General features: G+C 34.4%; 1 protein-coding gene across 1 annotated transcript in view; it reads left to right on the top strand.

The window, feature by feature from the left end:
• Positions 1–23,421, top strand: part of MEI4 (meiotic double-stranded break formation protein 4) — a 69,511-nt gene that overhangs the window by 30,243 nt on the left and 15,847 nt on the right. Inside the window, exon 4 of the mRNA XM_069850160.1 lies at positions 3,243–3,374. Coding sequence (XP_069706261.1) covers positions 3,243–3,374 — 132 coding nt within the window. The remainder of the gene's footprint in view (positions 1–3,242; positions 3,375–23,421) is intronic.

Below are 23,421 nucleotides of genomic sequence, written 5' to 3'. Positions count from 1 at the left end.
AATCCCAAGACTTGAAGACAGGAGAAGTAGTGCAGCATAAATAAGAGGAGAGATAAATGACAACCTCCAGATTAACAAAGGAAGCAACATGACAGTAAGAAAAGAAAAGGGGTACTAATGCTGTCTGTATAAAAGTGGAACTTTTCAATTGATATTGATGAGTTAAGAGTGAAAGTCAGGTTGCTCTAAATGGGCAGAGGGCCAGGTTGATGTGAATTCAAAGGTTAAAATACTGTTTTATTTTTAATACCTCACAGTTTGAGAATAACTGTAATAAGTATTTGCCTTAGTCCTCTATTACCAAATATGCCAGTCACTTGTGGAAGAGAGCTGCTACTTGGAATTAAAGCTTTAAGCTAATGAAACAGAAACTAAGGTGCAGTTTTTGTAGTTGCAGGGTGTAGTGAATTGTGTAACCCAGGAAGATCTTAAACTCACAAGTTTTGGGTAACAGTTATTAAAGCAAAGTGTAATATATTCCGATAAATGAATTCTAAACAAATTATTCATAAGTAAAGATTTTTATCCTGGCTTCCTGGGGTAACAAGGCTCATAGGAGTGCGCTGTTTATTTTGCTTATCAAATTTTTCCTCTACTAGTAACTTCTGAAGCTGATAGCCAGTTTGAAATCACTTGGAAAGAAGTGGAAGGTCAAAGATACCTCCCAATAAGCTTTAAAATATGTGGCTGAGTGCAGGAGAGACCAAATTAGTATGCTTGAGGCAAGCAGAGCATTGACATCATATATTAATTTTGCAGCAACCAGGTTGACACATCCACGCATCCTTCCTGGCTACGGCCACAGCATTGCTTTTCTTGCTCTGCGTCCTGAGGAACATGGGAAGAGAGCAGAAATCAGGCTTGTGGAAGAGGGATATGGATAGACGATGCAGCTGCTTAACAGTGAACCAGGGTCCATTATTTTCTTGTTTATGATTGTATGTTTTTTACAATCTAATTTTCCGACTGCTTTTACCATGGAATCCCTGAAGAGTGTAGGTTTTATTTCATCTATGCCATTAAGCAAGCCCAAGGGATTAAAAATTTCTCTTCCTTTTTAAAAGTTTGATAGGTTTGAGAGCTGAAGATACGCTTTTATCTTTAATGATGAACTATTATAAGTTTGAATGTTTCCAGAGTCTAATTAGCAATACATGAGCACTGCTCTGGAACAAAGTCTTGTTTGTTATTTATGGATCTGTTGCTTATATACTTTACATTTGTTCTGTGTGCAATTAATGTATACTGTCTGAGCAATATTTTAACCATAATTCTTTGATTTCTCCTTATTTTTTTAAAATATAGTAAGAGATCCACAAAAATACAATATTAAATATTTACTCTTTAATGCCCTTTTGGAACATGAATGCTGTCAAGGCAGAACTATCCAGGAGTTGAAAACTTTGTTTTTGTCATGAAGTTTTAGTAGATACTATGGAAGATCTTTCAAAACTGTAAATTTCTAGACTATTTTTAGGATGAGAAAGACACTGTTTTGTTTGGAAGGGTGTAAATTTCCAGTATATGGAAGTCTGATTTTAATTCATGTATCTTCAAACCACATCTAGGTACATTCTATTACATTATCTTATCGTATAATTTTAATTGTTCATAAACCATAAGGTTTTTATCTCACTTTTATTCACATTTAATTTTTATAGAATCTGTGGTATATACATTTATGAATTATTTTAATCTCAGATTTTCGAAGCTGCATGTGTACAACGGGTTCATTTTAATATAAGGAGTTTAATCTATATCTCTGCAGATTTGATTCTGAATACAAGACTTGTTTGTCTTTCATAGTTGTCTTTTTATATGTGTTTAGGGATTAGGTGCTAATGTGAGATAATTAATAGCAAAGATTTATTAAAATTTGATTGTTATGAGTTTGAATAGGAGAATGTCTCATATTGGGCAGATGATAACCAAACAGGTCAACCTCCTCAGTTATAAGAGGCTGGTAAATAGGTGTTGCATTAACTGGTCAACTGGTGAGGCAGTTTGACCATCTGATCAGGCAGACAAGCAGAAACTGTAAATGGATAGCTGCCTAATTAATGGTTTTTACAGCAAAACTTTTTGGTCCACCTCACTGTCCAATTACCTAGCCTAAAATTTTGTCAGTAACAAAAGGATGTCTACAAACACAGTAAAATCAAGATAAATTATATTCACTGGCTTGTATTTTTGTTTATGTATATATGTGTGTTTGTATAGATGTGAGCTGGTTAGAGAAATAAACTAGATTGTTAATAAGGGGGTGTCATGGTCTGCTTTTGAGTGATTATGGTATGATAGTTAGACATAAAAATTTGGATTGGAGTATCCTTTCATCAGTCAAATACTTGTTTATGAAAATACTGAATATTAATGTTGTATGTGTATACATTCAAATAAAAATATGAAATATAGTTATTGTATTTACTGTGTATTACTTTCTTTTTTTAAGTACTCCAGTGTTTTTTTATATAGAAATGATAATTTCTTCTAGTAGTGTTTTACAAAATACTGTCATGTTTACTTTGTAGAGCAGTATGTTTCCCTACATAATAGTAACACATTTGCATTTCAGGGAACGATGAAAACAGTTGTTCTTTGGGTTTTTTTAATAGGAAAGATAAGGCAAAAGAATATAATTAGTAATATGATTCTCCTGTAAGTTCACGTCGCTCCTCTGGTTCAGGAAAATGCCTTAGTTACAGCTCATTAAACAGCAATACGAAACTGAAATCCTTTAATTTGAAAATGTAGTGCATCTTTTATCAGTTAGCATTTAATCAAATTTATTTCTGTTAACTCTGTTGACACAAAACTTCCATATGTCTCTTAGCTTGCTCATATGTTTGAATTACAAAGAATTTTTTTTCCTCATTTGTCTACCTGCGACAAACAATCGTATTTGCAGGGTACTCACCTGCTTTCTATGACAGAAGATGGGGGTGATGACAGCTAATGCTGAAAAGCTGCCTCTGGAGGAATTGATGCTTTTTGTGGAGTTTTTTTCTACAGTTTCCTGTAGGGCTAATCTTTTGAGAAAGAAAAGTTTCTATGTAATGGGTATGGGTTTCTTGTAATCTCATATATATGGAATTATTAGAGTTTTAAGCTCTCTATAATTTTTAATTTGAGTTTTTGCTTTAGAATTGTAATATATAAATTCCATTTCTATATAAGGTAATTGGGATAAAAAAGATGGAGTTGTAATTTGAAAGATTAAATCTACTGTTATTTCTCTTTAGTTTCAGGCACTGCATGCTATATCGCACACGCTGGTTTTGCTAGGAAGGAACAACATACTAAGAAATTCTTTAATAAATCTTCTACTATCAGAAGTACGTCAGTTTGCTGAGCAGCTGTTACAAGCTTATCAGGTACTGTCATCTTTCTTTTGGGGAAGGGCTGAAGAATAGCATTGGGGAGTGTTTCCTACAATCATGGAATCCGAATAGTTCAGGTTGGAAGGGACCTTAACGATCATCTAGTTCCAACCCCGCTGCCATGGTCAGGGACATTGCACTAGATCAGGCTGCCTATGGCCCCGTGGTTTGATTGGTGTGTGTGCCATAAAATGTAATAAATGACTCATTCTATAGAATATGCAGGTTTAAGAACCGAGAAAATGGCAGCACTTAAGTTCAACAGCAGATTCAAAAGCGATATAAAGTAAAAAAAATGTTCTTATGGGCAAAAGTAAAATTATCAGACTGTATAATAAATAGACTGTGTAGGTTTTAAGATCATGCTCTGTAATTTGGAAAGTACTTGAAATAATGAGCTGAAACAACTATTGCAGTGTGTAAACTGATGACTATGCAAGATAGACATAGATATATTGATGACATAACTTAGGTATCCACCTGGACCAACAAAGATTTATGTCTGTCTCTAGCTCATGTAAAACTTAAAAGAAAGCTACATTATTTTATTTCAGAATTAGATTTCATATTTCATGTTATAATATTAATTTTTATGATGTGAAAGTTATCCAACACTTAACTTTGTAATTTATTTGGTGCAATGAGTAGTAGATGAAAAGCAGAATAGAATGGGGATAAGATTTTTGATAAAACATTCTTAGGGTCATTTTCTGATAAACTATAGAGTTTAAAGGAAAGAGAAAGAAGAAGAGAAAGTGGATGTTCCTTTACCATTTGGAGAAGAGATCTATGAAATAAGTTGGATTTTCATAGATTTTTTCATGTGTTTGTGTGGTGGTATGTGCTTCATGCAAACTGTTGAATTTCACTTGGGGTTATGACTTGGTTGTACAGTATTGTAGAAGGATCAATAAAAAGCTTTTTATTTGGTGGCAAATAGAGTTATTGATATATATAAAGAACAGTCATCATAGGTGCATCTAGTGGTGGTCCAATTTAATAAATAATTTAAGTGTTGCTTAAGCAGTCTTAACTTAATTCTAGTATATGAAAGGGAGTAATTTCTGACTGCTGGAGAGGGAACGTGTAATTTCCAACCCAAATTTCTAGTATGTTTGAATGGTACTCTTAAAAGGCTTAAGGAAGGCCAGTTTGGAAAGAGTTAGACGATGAGCTGTGTCTTATTTTAAGTCACTAGTAGAATACCAGAGTTATTGATGGCAGCCAAAAGCAAAGAGACTTTAAACAAATGTAACAATAGGGAAGTGTGTAATTAAAAAAAAAAAAAAAAGTAGTTTTGGTTTTTGAGTTTAAACAAGTTTTTCATTTTTACCATTATTAAATCTGACCTATTTATTGAAATTAGTCATTCCTCCTTTGAGCAGAGTTTTTGCCAGTGGCAACACAGAACTCTCCAATGCTCCGCAAAGATGAAAACTTACATTGAGCATTGCACTTTGAGTTAACTACTACTGTACTACTTAACCTTGCCATCCTGTAATTATTTAAAGTTTTTCTCTCCTATTTGGTACATAAAATCTATTTTTTAAAATTTCTAAAAGGAATGTGACTCCTCTTTGGCTTCACTTTATGTTGAAAAGGATCATATGATCCTTTATATGATATGATTTGATTTTAAGAACATAATAAGAGAGATTGCAAAACTGTAACTTGGAGTAGAAAAAAACGGAAGTAAATTAGTATCCTGTGATTTTAGCTGTAAAAGCTTCTCTAACTACACAAGTGATTTTGATTTTCCTAATGGCAGATTATTTTATTACTGGCAGTGTAATATGTTTATTTATGGGAAGACAGCAGAAGAATTTATTCTTATATAAACACAGGGAATATAGTAATTTTATACCTGAACAATTTTTACGCAGCAGGTGGAATAATAAATTGCTTAAATGCCAGTCTCACAAGAGTGAGTCACTAGTTGATGGTACAGCAGTTTTCTCTTTTTTATTTTTTTTTTTGTTTCCTTTTTTCACCTCTGTTGGAGCTATGTCTCTGCTTAATCTGTTCCTACTCCACCAATCCCCATCCAGAAACTGAAACCTTCAGTTGTACTTCTGGAGGAGCCTAAGAAAGCGCTGAAGGGAAGGTGCCTGTGAAGTGAGAGACAATTTCCAGGGGGGTGCAGGAAGGGAATAGGGATGGGGCAGTGACTTGTGATCATTAATTGAAAAGAAAAAATAGAAGTATTTTATGATCTTGTAAATTTATTCTGTTTTATCATGCTTAGTATATGGAAACTGAAATTCAGGATAGTAAAATGCATTTGTTACATAAACTTTTCAGCGTTAGGACCAATTCGTTTTCAGGTTAAGTCTCTGCTACCTGCAGCCCTCCATCTGTCTCATTTTAATTATCTTGCATTTGTGCTTGCTGCTAATCTTATCTATTATCAGTTTACAGTACCGCTTTCCAGACTTTCTGCTACCAAGAGCCTCAAAATGCCTCCCACCTTTGCAAGTGCAAAAATGTATGTTTATTATTGTGCATTGGGAAACAGAAAGATTTTCTGACAAAACACTTACTAAGGTTCCCTTTCACCTTTTTTATTTTTTAAGCAGCCCTTTGTGTTCACCCAGAGAAATAATTTAATTCTCCTATATTCAGGAATTCAGTTCAAGAATAAGGAGAGTGCCCTGCTCTGCTTCTGCTTCCTCCCAGTAAGCTGTCAGTCTGTCTTCTGCTACTGAAATGTGGTAGAGGCCCTTTTCTTCTCTTTTTCCCTTCTCTTTTTCCCTTCTCTTTTTCCCTTCTCTTTTTCCCTTCTCTTTTTCCCTTCTCTTTTTCCCTTCTCTTTTTCCCTTCTCTTTTTCCCTTCTCTTTTTCCCTTCTCTTTTTCCCTTCTCTTTTTCCCTTCTCTTTTTCCCTTCTCTTTTTCCCTTCTCTTTTTCCCTTCTCTTTTTCCCTTCTCTTTTTCCCTTCTCTTTTTCCCTTCTCTTTTTCCCTTCTCTTTTTCCCTTCTCTTTTTCCCTTCTCTTTTTCCCTTCTCTTTTTCCCTTCTCTTTTTCCCTTCTCTTTTTCCCTTCTCTTTTTCCCTTCTCTTTTTCCCTTCTCTTTTTCCCTTCTCTTTTTCCCTTCTCTTTTTCCCTTCTCTTTTTCCCTTCTCTTTTTCCCTTCTCTTTTTCCCTTCTCTTTTTCCCTTCTCTTTTTCCCTTCTCTTTTTCCCTTCTCTTTTTCCCTTCTCTTTTTCCCTTCTCTTTTTCCCTTCTCTTTTTCCCTTCTCTTTTTCCCTTCTCTTTTTCCCTTCTCTTTTTCCCTTCTCTTTTTCCCTTCTCTTTTTCCCTTCTCTTTTTCCCTTCTCTTTTTCCCTTCTCTTTTTCCCTTCTCTTTTTCCCTTCTCTTTTTCCCTTCTCTTTTTCCCTTCTCTTTTTCCCTTCTCTTTTTCCCTTCTCTTTTTCCCTTCTCTTTTTCCCTTCTCTTTTTCCCTTCTCAACTGATACAATAATTTATTTATATTTTTTCTCAGCCAGTGATATAAATGTTTCTTGGAAGATTAATGCATTTTAGTCAACCATCCACAAACTGCAGTCTGGAATAGAACTTTAATATAACCTTACCAAGTCATTCTTCCAAGTCGTTTTGAAACACTTCTGTGTTTAAGTGACCATCAGAAGAGTAAATGATTTTCAGGCAGTGGAAGTGAGTTCAGAGATTCCAGTGACTAATTTTACAATGACGAAGTAGTTTTGAAATGTTCACAACCTCCCCAGCGCAGTGCTGTGGATTTCTGGGAACAGCAGAAGGTTCAAGGTGGCTGAATTTGAAGCCACAGGAGCTGAGTGTTTATCTGTGGCCGACACTTTGTAGGACTACAAGTTTTTAAAAGCTGTAGTTCATGTAGGGGAAGTAACTGAAGTTCTGGTTTGATTTGCTTGCTCTGAAGTCAATGTTTTTAAAGTTTATGCATCCTTACATTTAGTCCAAATAGATATGTTGTGGTCATTTACAACCCTTTATATGTTCTGTATGTGATAATTATTTCTGGAAGTACTGCTAAGCAAACACCTTTCTACATGTCACAGCAGGATGCTAAACTCTAGCATTTCTGACAGCCTGATTTACAGACCTGCTTCTAAATGTTTCTGACTTTCTGTAGCGTTATTTTTGTATTTTCCTTCTAAAAAGGATTAACATTTTTTCTTGTTTTATAATAGAAATTTACAATATTATATCAGTTTGAAATATACCAAATGACAGCTGTAGAAAAGATTCTTCATAAATACTTAAATTGAAATTTGTGGAAGGATAATACTGCATATAATCAAATTTCATTAGCTGACAAGTATCCTAATCCTGTTTTGCTACTTTAGCAACGCTGCTGTTAATTGCAAAGGCTTTTCATGTCTTCCACTTAAGACAATCAAATTAGGGACTCGGAGTTTTAGTTACAAGTAGAGCTGTGCAAATACCTGCTTTATTTTTGTTTTGTTATTTGTTTCCTTTTTTGTAATTGTTGACAGATGGGAGAAATAAAGAAATTGAGTGGCATGTATTCAGGTTAGCTTGCAATTGACTTTTAAACATTTGGTGAAAAACATAAATTGAAAATACAGCTTGTTTATCCAAGCAAATTTCTGTGGTTTATTTTTGTATAATTATATTTTTTAAAAAGAAAATGTTGAAGATGTTTTCCAATACTGACTTGGATTGAAAACAACCCTTTAAGTTTTCAAAGTGAACCATCTAGCTATCTCAGCATTTTTATTTTAACTTCCTCATTAAGACTTGAGCTAAGCTACAAATAGTTTGTAAAATCTTTGTATTCCAGAACTTTATATTCAATCATTTCTTCAATAGGAAATCTGCTCAGCTCTGGTTATATTGGTTTCTGGGTACGTTCTTTGATAGATATTGAAATGTTTTCACTTTAAAATTCTCATTGATTTCAGTGAGTTTGTATGCATGCCCTCTTTGCTTATCTGTGACCCACAGTTTCAAAGAGCTATCTATGCCCCTAGCATTTAAAATTCAAAAAAATAAGTTGACTATAGGAGGGTGTATCTAATTAACTACACCAGAAAAAACAGTTTACTCTGCATATTTTTGATATCCTTCTCTAATTGACTAAATCTATTAATCTTAGTATATAACAAATTACTGTGAAATATATGAATAATACAATTTTGTTTAATATTTTGACCAATATTCCCACACGTTAATATAGAAAATAAAAGTAACTAAGGAGCTTGTAAAACAGTATAGTTACCCTGATTTTTCACCCGTTTAGGGTGAATTACATGGTAGTAAACTCTCAAGTTAGTCATTTAGTTTAATTCATATAAGTACTTCATCACGTGCTTAAAGTGAAGCTCATAACTTCAGCACTTTGCTGACACCAGGACACTGACTCCTAGGCAAAAGCACATTAATATAAACTCAGTTGGATCCCTTACTTTTTACTGATTTTGGATATGTACTTTTCATTTTCGTCTGTAATAGGAACCTTTCATGCTTCATAAATACGGCTTATAAGAGTACAGTAACTGAACCTTATCTTCCTATGGAATAGAAATCTTCTGATCCCCAACTGGATTCTTACTGCAGAGCAGATACAATTTTAAGATACTAAAATTTCAGAACGATACTGTGGAAGATGGATTATTTTTCAAATGCTGAGCTCCTCACCATGATAGCAGATATTGCTTTATGATAACTGTTTCAAAGACAGGGGACAGAAATAGAAAGCACATATTGGTTCAATGCCCAGTTCTAGCCCCCCAGGTGTTAATTGCAAGATCTCTGAAAACGAAAATTAAAAAACAGAAAATAAATTTGAAAACAGCCAAAAGGACTGTGGGGTTTTGGAAAAGCGTTGTTATTCAGTAATTGCTAATGCACGGATTGTTGAGCATTATATTTTAATATGGCATTACTTTCTGTAAACTGTTCTTCCATTTTTAAAACTTTAAGACATTTCTGTCACAGAACGTGTACACTGAATAGTTTTTATTCTTAGAATAAAACCAGCAAGTTATCTGTAGTTCTTAATGTGTATTATATGTAAGCATGAAGTTTAAATCCAGATGTGGGTGCTAACTTTTCTCTTGAAACAAATGGTGCAGTTAGACTTTGACATGGGATACACGGTAGGATCCATCATAGTTTAGGTGTGTGTAGTAGGCACTGCTGTCTACTCACAGAAATCAACAAAGCAACTAAAGTTAAATAAAAATTAGCGAACATGAAGATAGGTAGTTGTGCAAGGCTCTGTTGAATGTTAAATTCTTGAGAATAAAGCAAACAAGTTAGATGTATAGCAGCATTTGTCTCACTTATCTTCAGGTTTCTATGATGTTTCCATCTGATTGTCTAACTTTAATTCTGCTTTATAGGCAAGGGAGAGAAAGGGGCATTTCTTATCCAACCTATTTTGTATGGACATAATTATGATAACTGGCCCTAGAGCTGTCTGCTTCTCTTTTCTGTCTATGAGAAAGGAAACTAAAGCTGATGAGCTGAAATATAGGTATTTGTTATTGGCATCTGAAGTTAAAGTGGGAAAATCTCATTGTAGCTCTCTGGAGATTTCCTTTGGATGATCTGGACTAAGGCTGTTATACCAGGAAAGACCTGATCCTCCGGAACAGTTGTAACAGGTAGTCATGTGAAGTGTACTTCTGTCTGAACATTGGCAAACTTGGGTAGGTAATCCTATTAGATGTTTGTAACAAGTTGTATTTCACTTAGGATAATTAGTAAGTTAGCTTAGTTTCCATGCATTCAAATTCTTAAAGCGTACACAACTTTGGAAGAGATTAATGATGAACTAGGGCGCAAGATGCATGTATTGGAGCTTCGTGTAACATGCATTCAGCTATGGTGTGTCTGGTATGTATGCCTCTGCGTATGAAGAGGCATAAACTGTTAAATAGTGTGTGTAGCAATATATTTAGGAAGAAAAAGAACAAGAAGGAGCATGGATGCAGTATGATGTTGAGCATTTTCCAAGTTTTTTGTTGCCATTCAGCATGATGTAGCAAACAGTTGTGTCACTGAAATGTCAAATTACATGGCAACAGCTCTATGTAGAAGCAAATGAAAGGCTAAAATATTCCTGTGGCTGAAGAGCCCTTTTTTTCTAGCAAGCCTGCAAATTGACATTGCAAATGTCAGGATGGACTAGCTTGGTTGGTAATCAATCCGTCGGGGAAAATTGACTTTGCCTGGAGCTGCATTCAGCTGGATAACAGAAAGGTTTGAAGTGCTAAGAACTAAGCTATTAATGTCAGGCCTTGTCTTCATAAGCCTTTCTCCACACAGCCATCTCTATCCAGTGGATGCTCTGTGCAGGTATGGTACCCACTACATGCTTTATTCCACATGTGAGTATGTGTGATGTGATGTAAAATCCTTCAGATAACCTCCTTTTTCCAAAGTCTACTACAATTATGCAACATGTCTAATCTCTTCAATCGTAAGTTCATATATGTTGTAATAGAGCTTTTACATAGGCTAGAAAAAATAAAGCTACACTATTTTTCCCAAACATGGTAGAAAATGGCTAAAATCATTAGTTATAAAAAATAGCTGAGAATATTATGCAGCTAGAAAAACTAAATGCGTTTTGCAGTCCACTGTTATTCAAGATGCTAAAATGGCTACCCAGCATATTTGATTTTTTTCTAGTTTCTGTTAATGACTTTTACTAATTCATCAGGCTTGTAATATTCACCCAGGTAGAAGAAAAGAGATTGATACCACGTAGACCTCATGAAAATAATTAAACTTGCATCTAGACATCTGTTCATCCTTTTAAGTTGTCATTTCTTTCCTTATTGTGCTGGTAAGCACAGATTGTAAACTATTTTAAATTGTGTATGGTTAAGGATGCTGCAAGACAGTCCTCTGGGTAAATATAGGATTTTTATTTCATGTCACTACTGATGCTACTGATAACAGAGGAAATAACAGCTGAGTGAAATGGTCACTGGATCTGTATTTTGTCTCATAGATATGTACCTAGTTTGGAGATGTGGACTTGTGAAAACATAAATACCTCCCCTGAAGGATGTGAGTGAGAATCAATTGAGGCTCAGTATATGTTGGAAGACTGCCTTACACCTTTGAGTGTATACCTGCATTTGCTGCATATGTCATCCCCTATTACAGATTAGATTTAAAGATGCACGTGTATCAGGCACAACTGGAAAATGACAAATGGCTCATGCCGTTTCCCTCTTCCCTGTTTTACTATCGTAAAATGATAGTGCTACGGAAAAAGGAGTTTAGAAGTATTCATACAGAGCTAAAAGGTATTGGCTTTCACTGCACTTAGGTGCCTGGCAAAATTGAGGATGACATGTAATCAGAAAACCTCAGGTGTGTTTGGGAATAGAAGCAGCAAATATTGATTACATGAGGAGAACTGTGGATTACTGTCAACTAGAGAATTATTAGTCTTAATAATGGTGAATTGTCCCATTCATGGAAACATAATGCTGGAAAAGAAAAAATGCTTAATTACAGAAATCAGAATATATTGTACCTCAACAAGTAAATAAGTAATATTGCTGGAAATCATCTTTTTTTCATTTTTAGGGTTTTTTATTTAAAAAACTTAGAAATACTATGATTGTAAAGTAAAATAATCTTTTTCAATTTTTGGTACAGTAAAAAAAGGAGCATTAAAGCTACCTGTTAACTTCCTTTCTTCATGGAGCATTCTTGCTTACTGACAGTGATTTGCAAAACAGACTGATGATACAGAATATGAAGCTTAGTGCTTTCGGGTATTGCAGTTGTCTATGTGAATTAGCGTATATACCATATGTGCTCTTACAATTTACAAGCCAGGTAATACTTCGTTACAGATTTTCCTTCTGATTCTCAGTTTTCTTTTGGAGAATTGTTAAAAGTCTCCATTACAATGTACTTTTCACACAGCTTCACTAGCTGCTTTTCAGGATACAGTATAAATGCACAATTCCCGTCAATGCCTTTGCACTTTATTTGCTGCTTTAGTATTTCATATCTTCATAGAATCAAAATGAGCAGAGTTTGTAGCCCTAGAATTTCTAACTAAAAACTACAGATACAATGAATTTTTCTTTGAAGAGGTAACTATAGTTGGTAATTAAAACTATCTTTAAATAAGACCCTAGCTAAATGTAGTAAGATGTAAATTGAAACTATGGCATGATAGGGGATACTAGTGAAATTATCACTTTGTCTTTCAAAATATTCTTTTTATTTTATAGGAACATCAGCTTGCTGCATTGGAACTTCATGTATTGCTTTGGGTTTTTTTTTTTTCTGAAAATACCTTTGAAGCTGTGTTTATCTGCCTATAGAGCTTATGCATGACCATCATTGCTTTAAATCACCATACCAGGAAGAGTAACTGATGCTTGTTCAGTGTTTTCTAACATGTTAAAGTGTTTTTATGAGCTACGCTTTATGTAGCTCACTGTGAGATGTGATAACCACCAAGCACATGCACAGTGGTGTATCTTCTGCAGTATGCTGTGGTTTGCCATCAAGCATGGAAAAACTGCTTGTGTTCTTTGCACGTTCATTTTTGATAAGCAAAAGTTTTGGTTTGCAGTCTTGAACTCTGGATTTTCAAGGGCCTGTATAGCTTAGCTTAGGTCGTTAGTTGAGAAGCGTGGCTATAGTGTGTTAGGTTTTGGGGTTATAATGGCATTTACGTTTAGTATATCAAAATAAGACCCTCACCACTGAGGGAAGTGCTTGAAAAGCTGTGCTTAGGAGTGTTTGTCACAACCAGCCAGACTACACTTGTTCTGCTAGCTCACTGTCAATCAGGTTAGAGTTGGTGTTAGAACAAACTCCGTGGTTCATCCTCAATTGAAACTATCCTAGGTCGCAGTTGTGATGATGGTGTGGATTTGAGTGCATATGTTTAGGAGCTGCGTTGAATGTCACCACATCCATAAGGAGCTGCTGTCCCAAGTTCAACTCCAAAACAAGTAGAGTTCATCTTGCTAGGATTTAAGTGATGTACAAGTCATTAATACAGTAGGTTTATGTTTGGGGTGATGAAGATTGGCTACCTGGAGTTTATTTTGTAGCTAAAGTTGGAATTACATTTTTTTTTGTGGTTTTAAGTCCAGAGGGCAACTAAGCAGCATGCAGCTGCTTGCTCACCTCATCGCAGTGGGATGGGAAGAAGAATGAAAAAAAGTAAAACTCATGGCTTGACACTAGGACAGTTTAATAGGACAGTGAAAGGGAGAGACAATAATAATGATAATAGAACTTACAAAGCAATTGATGCACACTATACAGTGGCTCACCACCCAATGACTGATGCCCAACTTGTCCCCAGTGGCTAGAACAAAGTATATTCAGGTGTGTTCCATATCTTTACTGTTGTTTTTTTTTTTTGTTATTTTAGTGAAAGAAACAGAGAGGCTAATGTGTTGCTTTTTAAAAACTATTTCTTAGAACATAGAACTTGTTTGATTTTATCTTCCATTTACTTCTGTCAGCCCTGGTTAAATTCCAGTCATTGTCTTTCTTTCACAGACTCTTAGCTCCAATGTAGCCAGGAGGAGGTAGAACCAGAGGTCTCAGGCTAAAGAGGGCAAGGAGCTTTTAAGCCTGAAAACTTTCCCATAAAAAATAAGAAGTATTTCTACTTATTCACTATGATTTTTTCTCAGAAGTAAATGGCATATGATTTCATTTGGTAATTCCAAAATGGATAGCAGAATTAGAATAGAGTTGTGCTTCTGTCACATAAATGCTAATGTGAAAGATGTGATTAAAACAGTATAAATTTTCAAGTATAGCAAGTGAAAAGAATACTTTTCCCTCTCAATAATAAGACAAAAGAAGCAACTCACACAGCAGAATTCACCCACACTGTAGATCAGGTAAATGATAGTGTTTTCTATCATAAGAGCTTGGTTTCGTTTTGTAAATTTTGGCAAGGGTTAAGCATTCAGGTTGAAACTTCTTTCTGTAGATGTCTGTTTAGGCCACTATTGTATGTGTTTTTTACTTTACTTTTGTACCTATGAGTGCATGTTTAGAAAGGAAGGCAATAAGTGTCCATAACTTTCACAGAGGCCAGCAGGAACTTTGCTTTAAATTCTTGCAGTTCTGTGTGATGGCAGGCATTGTAAAATCATGTGTAGTCAGCCATGATTGGCACTAGCGGCTACTTCGAATGTTTAAAAGATTCTTTCATAAAAGTATGAAATCATTACCTCTCTAAAAGCAATTATGAAGTTAAAGTAATACCTGTGGTATGTGTAGCATTATAGCAATGAATGGCATTTAAAAAAAAGTATTCTGTATTCAGAGCAGAGACTGAATGCGCACACATAACAAGGACAGAAAAAGTACCAAATAGTTGTTTTGGTTTTTTTTTTCTAATTAAGCATCATCCATCCTCTGTTGTAACAGAAGCAAGTACTTTTGCAAAAAAAAAGAAAAGAAAAAAACCCCCATAATGGTCAGTAATCAGATAATTAAAACTGAAGACATAAAAGAGTCAAATTAGGCTTGCAGTAACATTGTATTGATTTAAAATTGCCATTCCTAATAAAAAGCAGGTAGCTAGTAGTGCATTAAGAAACTATATAAAATAAATGGGAGGATTAATTTGCAATATTAAAGAACATAGTCTGAATCATAGACCTTAATCTCAATGTTTCATGATTTTGCTAATGAATCCTTAGACCAGCCTTTGGAATATGTCCCACTAATTCATTCTACACGGTGGTTGCTCAAGAGTCACTCATCTCTACTTAGCTTGAAGGAAGGTGTGCTTTGATTAGTGTCTGAGTTTAATGAAGTAGCAGTTTATACCTGTATTTTCTGTCTGTAGCATAGGAACCAGTTCCACTTCGTGATTATTTTTTTTAAAATACAGTTTTCCATGGTCACAAATTAGTAAAATCAAGTAACTGAAAGACAGTGTCTTCTAAACCATGCCTGACTGTTTCTCTGAGTATAGATACCACTGTAAAAAAACATAAAGGAAACTGACTTTAAGGGAAAGAATGAAACTGCTGAGGTTTCCCTTATGTGTGATTTAAGACTAATGAAGAGGGTTTTTTGCTCCCATTGCGGTTTTAGAGGAGGAACATGGAGATTAAACTGCTTACAGAATTCCATTTTTTATATAATATTATGGTGTTATTTGCTATATGGTAACACTAGTCATCTTAAAGTATAACTTCTGAAATGGAAGGATACTAATTTTTTGCCCAAAATTTATTTATTTTCCATGAATAGTGTTGCTTAATTGGCCAAACTGTAAAAGATACTTTATGATGAGGAGTGCGGAATGTTACCCAACATTTATTACAATTGTGCTAGTATATAGCTAGGCAAATTGTGATATAAAGAACCAGTTGATCAAAATGCCAGGAATATATTATTTTTACTGAAAACCATGGTAATTGATAATTGTGGTTTGGATTTGTTTTTAAAGTTTCTGAGCTATTTAAAAATACAGTAAATCATAGAATAAGGCATTTTCATATTTGATAGGGAATTTGTGCAAGATTCTTTGTGTGCATGTTTGATGTATTTTAAAATATTTTTGACAAAATGTGAGTTTCTATAAAATAATTTGGAAAAGAGAGGACTGAGGGGAAGGGCCACTTGTAATAGTCTTCCAGAAAGTGAAAAGTTGCTATAAAAGGAGTAGTCTTTTTTACTTCTGCAGTGAACACCAAGAAATATAATTAGTTATCAAACTTATTTTACTGAATGTCTTCAAGTGTGTTCAGAATGAGCATCTTTTGGGGTGACCTAAGTGTGCTTAAACCTGTCACAGAGTGAGGATTGAGACTGAAACAGTTTAGGATCCTTTCAGCCATAAAGCTGAACTCTGCACTCCTACTTATATATTACATTAACATTGGTAATTATGCCTAAAATTTGAATCAATTGCAAGGGAGGGGAACGGAAACATAACTCCACTGCAGATTTCCTCTGCTCCTGAGTTTTGGAAGGAACTGAAGTAGTATTCTAATTAAATGTGTGACTGATTTGCACCAGACAAAGCCTCCTGGATCTTTGATATTTGGAGTCTTGTGAATTCTGTATTTCTCAGGCAGATTACTTTTGATGTCCCTGCTTATATTTAGTATTCACTGTAACACCCGTGTGTAATATATTTTGTAATATGGAAAAAACAGTTTGGTTTTGGAAACTGGGAGAAAAAAGGTAACTGACTACTGGACTGCACCATTGACTGAGAACTGATTGAGTTTTGCTCAGTTACAGTGGTGCTATACGTGTGTTTGAGGATCTGAATAATGAGTAGCTTACAGCTGTGTTCACTTGAATAGCATTTCAAATAATATGTGCTGTTCTAGGTTGTTTTATGCTAATGACAAAATTAATAATATTCAAGAGCCTTTTTGCTCATTTTTAAATATTTGTATTTATTGCAAATGCTGTTCTTCAAAATGTATTTTAGCATACATTTCAATTTCAGAACATACATCTTAATTTCCTTGCAAACAATTTTAAATGCATTTGAAAGTTAAATTATATTATTGATTCATGGATTCTGAGGTCAGAGGGAGTCATTTAGTCCAAACTCCTTTCTCTGAAGGCAGTAGATTTTTCTAGAAGCTGGATTTAAGAATGTGCTATTAATACATCTAATCTGAAAACTGTTATTGATTCTGCTCATTTCTTACAATTATTATTCTCCTCATTCTTTAATAATAGCTTATGAGTTTTGGCTTTCTCTGTCTGAATTTTATTGCCTAGAATAAAGTAATAATTTTAAAAAAAAGTCTTGATCAGGATTGATAGAATACACTGAAATAGTATTACAGTGGCATGAAGTTATATAGCAGGCTAGATAAGCTATGAATGAAGTGTAAGGAATTGTCCGAGCAGTTAGTTTTATATTGAATCAACTTCAATCAACAGTGTTAACTAAACATTGATTTATTTTTTTATTTCTTGTGTATTTGTTAAGATATCTATGTAAGGAAGAAGACCAGCTGGCAGAACCAAAATTTTTACTAGAACTCATTTGAAAGAGGCTTAGAATTCTGCAAAATTTTCAGTATCAGTTAAGATAGTTGGAAATTATCCAGTCCTGGACGTGCTGTGGTCTAATAGCATTCCATTTACTGCTAGTCCTGTTTTAACACAATAGTTAAAAAACAGATCCAGAGCCTTTTAGAATCACTAGAGGACTCATTTTTTCAGCCAAATTGCGTTGAACGTTTGGATTTATAATATGATAGTATTATACCATTGCTGAAATTAGGTACTGTTAAAATAATAGAATAAGTATTTAAAACAAGTGTTGAGATTTTATTTACCTGAGTATAATTGAGTCTCCTTTTATGTAGAGATTTATAATTTTTTCTTCTACATTGCATAACCCTTACTTTGTACTAATAATTTTTATTATGACCCTGTGTAAGGCTTAATTTAATCATTTATTATTGTTTCTGACACACAAACTCTTAAGTAATGCTGCCTGCGCTTACCAGTCACATGTGCCTTGATTGTCTCTCCTACCTGATGCTTTGAAACAAGATTCTCTATATCTGTCTCCTTATTCCCAGTGTACCACATTTAGCAAACCTCAAGTACTCTGTTTGCGTCTTCAAACTTCTTATCGGCTACTTCTGTTATGATTTGTGTAAGAAAGCAGCAGTCGCAGTAATATTAATACACATTCATAACAAGTGCAAATGTCTGATTTAAAGAGAGAACAAACCTTAATAGAGTGAGTCATCTGTACTGTTTGTGATTGTTTTCATGTCATCTATATCTTCTTTCTCTTATTCCTGTTGTTTGAACAGTTTTAAATTGCAGCATAAGACATTCAAACAAGAAATCAACTGGGGATTTTGAGGGATTATCAGGATATGGAGAAATAAGCCATTTGAGATTTCTCCAGCAATTCAGTCTTATTTCTTCTTAACAGTGTTGGAATGGGGAAGAAGTTTTATCTTTTTAATGCAAAATCCCAAAAGATATAGCCAAAATAAGCTATACTATACATAGCAAAGATTAAAAATACGTAACATAGTTGCCATGGCAAAGCTTTTGTTCTTTCTGGTGACAGGTGAAGAAACTGGGAGGGGGTCTAGCTTTTCCGTATGGCCTTGGTGCCCCATTAGTCTCAGGTCCTGTGGGGCAGCACCCAGACGTGATGCTGCCAAGCCTGCAAGCAGCAGATCTCCCGTTAGAGACAAAGGACCAGTTGCTGACATGGCACCTTGGCACATTTTTTGTCATCCTGAGGTACTTCCTGATTAATTCTCCTGCCTGAAGAGTGAGGGCAGAGAAACCAAAGCATGGCATTTTAAATATCCTTGCTGGCAGCCCTAAAGACGTTTTACTGTTACTGTTGCAGATGTGAGAAACTCTGTCAGAGTAGTAGATAGCATACAACATTGCATTTAAGTCCACCACCACCTCAACCCAGATCTCTAATTTTCATTTGTTGCATTGTCTTTAAAGATTCACTCCTCATGCCCACTTCTGTCTTCTAATAAGAAATGTGGTGTTAGGAAATACAACAAATGTTTTTCTCCTCTGGTACTATCCGTATACAGGTATACAGTGACTGAGGGTGCTTTATTTGTGCAGAAGTGGTGGCTCCCAATGAATTTCTGTGCATGCAGGAACTGCTGTGAACATGGCAAATCTTATTGTAATCTGTGCACTGATTTTTTTATTTATTTTTTTTTAATTACATTTAGCTCAACAGGGGACAGATTTCTAGAATTGTGCTTACGAAGATGAGATGCTGTAGGCATCTGATCTATAATACCTTACTTGTAAAATATCAGCCTGTGCTAAGTTCCATATTTCAAAGAAGACTTAAAAAAAGTAATCTAAAGGTAAGAGTCTGAAAAGCCAACTTATTTCTGTTCCCTTCAGCAGGACATGTAAGGATTAGGTCAGGTTTTGCAGTCAAATGTGTTATGTGAAATAGAAAGATTTTAAAGAATTTCTAGCTAACAGTGTGGCTATAAAATCAGGCTGACAGTGTAGTCAGTGGATTTTTTTTGTAGTTATGTTGAAATAAAGGCATATTGATTTAATTACCCTAGTGGTATATTAGGGATCTGCAGGAGCATCAATGAACAGTTCTTTTATCAAATTATAACTGTTCCTGTCATTGGTAAATGAAAAAAAAATTTTTTTTTTTCAGAAGTCTGAATAGTTAATTGTAAAAGCATTGCATCTGAAAAGCTCAAATGTAGGCATCCAGTTGCAGCTGACATTTCTAACAAGACCTTCAGGGCTTCATTGCTATAGGGAAATACTAACAATTAATGTGAAATGTAGTAAGCGCACGTCTGTCTGCTAAGTTAATAAATAAAACATAGATGGGTTTTATTAGATGTCAATTGTATCCAGGAACACAAGCAGTGAACTGTGATACTTAAAATAAATTGGCATCTTACAAATGCTATTTGAGAAATAATTATAGTCCCCGAAATGATTAGCCATAATAATAAATTTTACTTTTCCACTTCTTCGTGCTATTTTAAAATTAATTAACTGTATGAAAGTAAACTCTGATTTTGTGATTTAATCAAATATCTGCTAGTGCCAAGTTCTTTCTGGATAGAAGAAAGTTATGCTTCCTTTGATAATCCTTATTTGCAGTCCAAACCATGAAAAGTTATGTTTGTATTGAATGTAACACTTTTTGCACAGGAAACTTTTGTATTTTTGTAATATTCAACATCAGCGTAGAGGACAGGACTATGATCTTTATGTACTTAAATAAAGGAAATTCCTTAGCAGACAGGCCCCATTGCCTTTCTGGCAAGTGCAATATCCTGTTGAAGTAGATCTTCCAAGGAGTGATCTGTGGCTTAGTATACACATATGCTTGATGTTTTAATGTGGGTCTTGACATTGTGAGAAATACTACAAAGACGCTCTGGAAAGAACCTCAGAGCATATCTTAATAAAGTGTTAGGCTGTTGCAGAAGTTGTTTCATATACCCACTTTTTCAGTTCTGTCCACAGTATCATCTAGAATAGAAATATCCTTTTCTTCTTCCACTTCAGAACTGGAGGATAAACCGGTCTTAACTATTTCTGGGGGTTTTGTATAAATACTTATAAATGTCATACATATATTTAGCAGGATATATTTGGTTTTATATATGATTTTGCTTTTATTCCTTACATACTTTAAAGTTCTCACTGATTTTGCTTTTGGTTTTGTTTTTTAACTCCACTGCTTATTCATATTCTACGGTTCCTTTAGCTTCTCTCATCAGTTACTTGCATTGTTTTACCATACCTTCAGTGCCATTAGTTGCCTCCTCTTCTATTCCCTACATATAGATTATTTAATGCTTTATCAGTTCTCTCACAATTTCTTTTAATGGGTTCATGTTTACATCAGCATAAGTTTCCATTTGTAATGTTGATACCTGGAAAATTCAGCTGACATACTGGCACCATACAAGTAAAAATAGTGACTTCTGTAGTTTTATCATCTTTAAGATAAAGCTCTATATCTTTGTGAACGACAGTCAAATTCATTTTCTGAAAAAGATGTCATGACTTTTCACTTGAACTTTCAGACCAAGCAGCATGGTGGTTGTGATTCAGTCTAGATTTAAAATTGAAGGCTATGTAAAAACATCGTAATGCATTAGTGATTACTTCCAGTTACATGATCATTAAGAACCTGCGACTATTTTTAAAAGAGGCAGAATTACTACTCTGGTTTGCCTGTGTTTCTTTGCTGTAAGAATCTTAAGTCAAAACATTTGATATTTGTGCTGAAAAATATGAGCTTGTTCATTTGGTTTGTTTTACATGCTCTTCGCTTCCCTTCAAAGGTATTTGTGCTTTAGAAATGCCATTAAATGGATATGAATTTGGAATTAGGAAGGGTAAAGTAACTGTGTCATAAGATGTGAAAACAACAGCATCAAAAAGAAAAACCTTTGAGAATTGATTAATAAGTAAATAAAGTAGCAGCAAAGGAGAACTTTTTTGATTTGATTTCATGGACTGCATAAAATTTCAGCCTTCTGCAGTCTGATATACACACACAAAATAGAAATAATAATGCCTCTCACAAACTTAAGGAAATGCTACATATAATAATACCAGCAAGGACTGTTTTGTTGTAAATGCTAAAATAACTGATACCTTTATCATCTTACTGTTGTTTCTGGTTCTTATTCTGAGTAATAGATGTGATTTCCTAGTTAGGGTGTACTTCTCCAAGTGTGCTGGTGAGTCACTGTCACTATCTGTTTGGCTTTTTGCTGTCAGACAAATTTTGCTGCCTTTCTCACATCTTTTTGCCATTCTGTCAACTTTGCATTTTTAATAATTGTTCCTTATCATTTCACTACACAGTTTGCTCTGATGCTGTTGATTTTCTAGTTCCAGAACCTTTTCTTTTTGGTTGACTCTGTTTAGAAGCTAAACTGCTATTCATCTGATTTTTTAGTAAATACTCATATTTTTGTCTTGTACACTTCTTGATTTTAAAGAACAAACGTTCTTTGTACTAAAAGACTTAAGTGTTAGGTCACAGAAGGACATAACCAAAAAAATATTGCATTACTTCCACTTGTATTTGTCTATTTGCCAATGTGAGATCTTTCAGTAAGCACCTCGTACAGTGCTAGGAAAGAGATAAATATTTCAGAATAGACTTAACAGCAGTAGATAGAATGGGAGACAGCTATTATAAGAAGTAGAAAAAGTAAAAGAAATTACTGTTTCTTAATTTTTTTTCTGTGCAACTCCTCTGTAGTATTGCAGTTTACAAACCGTAAGTCCGTAGTTGAAGCATGTGAACCTTTTATTTCAAGTTGGAAATGGGAAAAAGGAGATTTGCATCTGTCCTTTTAAATGAAGTCAGTATGTAACAGTGCTTCTGATGTCCCGTTTTCTTAGGAAGAGATAGATTTGCACAGCCTAATCAGTGATTTAGACTAACAGCTTGTACTGTTCTTCACAGCTTACCAAGTTCTCTATGGTACCACTTGAAATACCACTTACTATATTCATATTATTATATCGTATATTCACATTTGATTACCACGCACAGCAAAACCAGTCTGGGACTAAACAGGGAGTGTAATTCATTGAAAACACTTGTTTCTTGTGTCACTTTCCACTACACTTGAAACAGCATAGAAGGATTGGCAGCAAAGGATGACTCTCATCACACTCACTGCATTTTTCCAGTCTTGCTATCTCACAGTTTCACATCAAAGCTATTGTGAAGTATTCAGTTACACTAATTTTCGTATGTCATTCATATTTCCATTGCATTTACTCCTCTTTCCTTCTATTTACTTGCATGCCACATTAACATCCACCATTCATTCTCAAAAGATATTATTAAATTTGCATTATTCTTCTCAGCATCTTTGTCTATATGCTCTAATGGTTTTACTGTTGTGCTATATCTTTCTAAAGCAATTCAGAACTTGACTGTCTCTATAGTGAATACTGCAGTTACTAGAGTAGCCTCTATACTTGAATTAGTAACCTTTTTTAGAAACAAAGACCAAAGAAATATTTTCAGACTTGCACGGAGTCAAAATAAAACCAAAAAATTACCTGTGTTCTGTCAAAATTATTCCCACCAGTCAGTGGCTGTCTTCTCAAAAGCTTTTAATGTAAATGCAAGGGGAGCATTGAAAAAGAACAAGTCATTGTCTGCTATTCAGAACTGCTTACGAACTTGAATATTATAAAACCAGTAGAATGGCAATTGCAATCTATGTAGAATATTAATGTGCTACTTTGCAGGAAGTAAGCCTTTGTTATAAGTTCATTTTTATAAGTAAGTCAGTGTAGATTGTTTTCAATATAAAATATGACAGGCAGTGGTATTAATAAAATCTTGTTGCACATATTGTCATCTCTTAATATGCAATTAAGCGCAGTTTTAAATCTCAAGATAAATCATACTGCATGCAAGAGCAGCAAATTAAAAACCACTCCAAGTATTTTGTCATTATTCCTTCATGGGTTAGTGTAGCAAGGTGGTGCTAGCCGTTGTGGATTTAAATTTTGAAAATTGTGATTAGTGTAATTTTTATTCATAACTGTAATGAATGTA

This window comes from Phaenicophaeus curvirostris, chromosome 2 (genome assembly GCF_032191515.1).
Source record: "Phaenicophaeus curvirostris isolate KB17595 chromosome 2, BPBGC_Pcur_1.0, whole genome shotgun sequence".
Lineage (NCBI taxonomy): Eukaryota > Metazoa > Chordata > Aves > Cuculiformes > Cuculidae > Phaenicophaeus > Phaenicophaeus curvirostris.
Note: the sequence above shows the minus strand (reverse complement) of the source record. Positions and strands in the feature narration are given on the sequence as shown.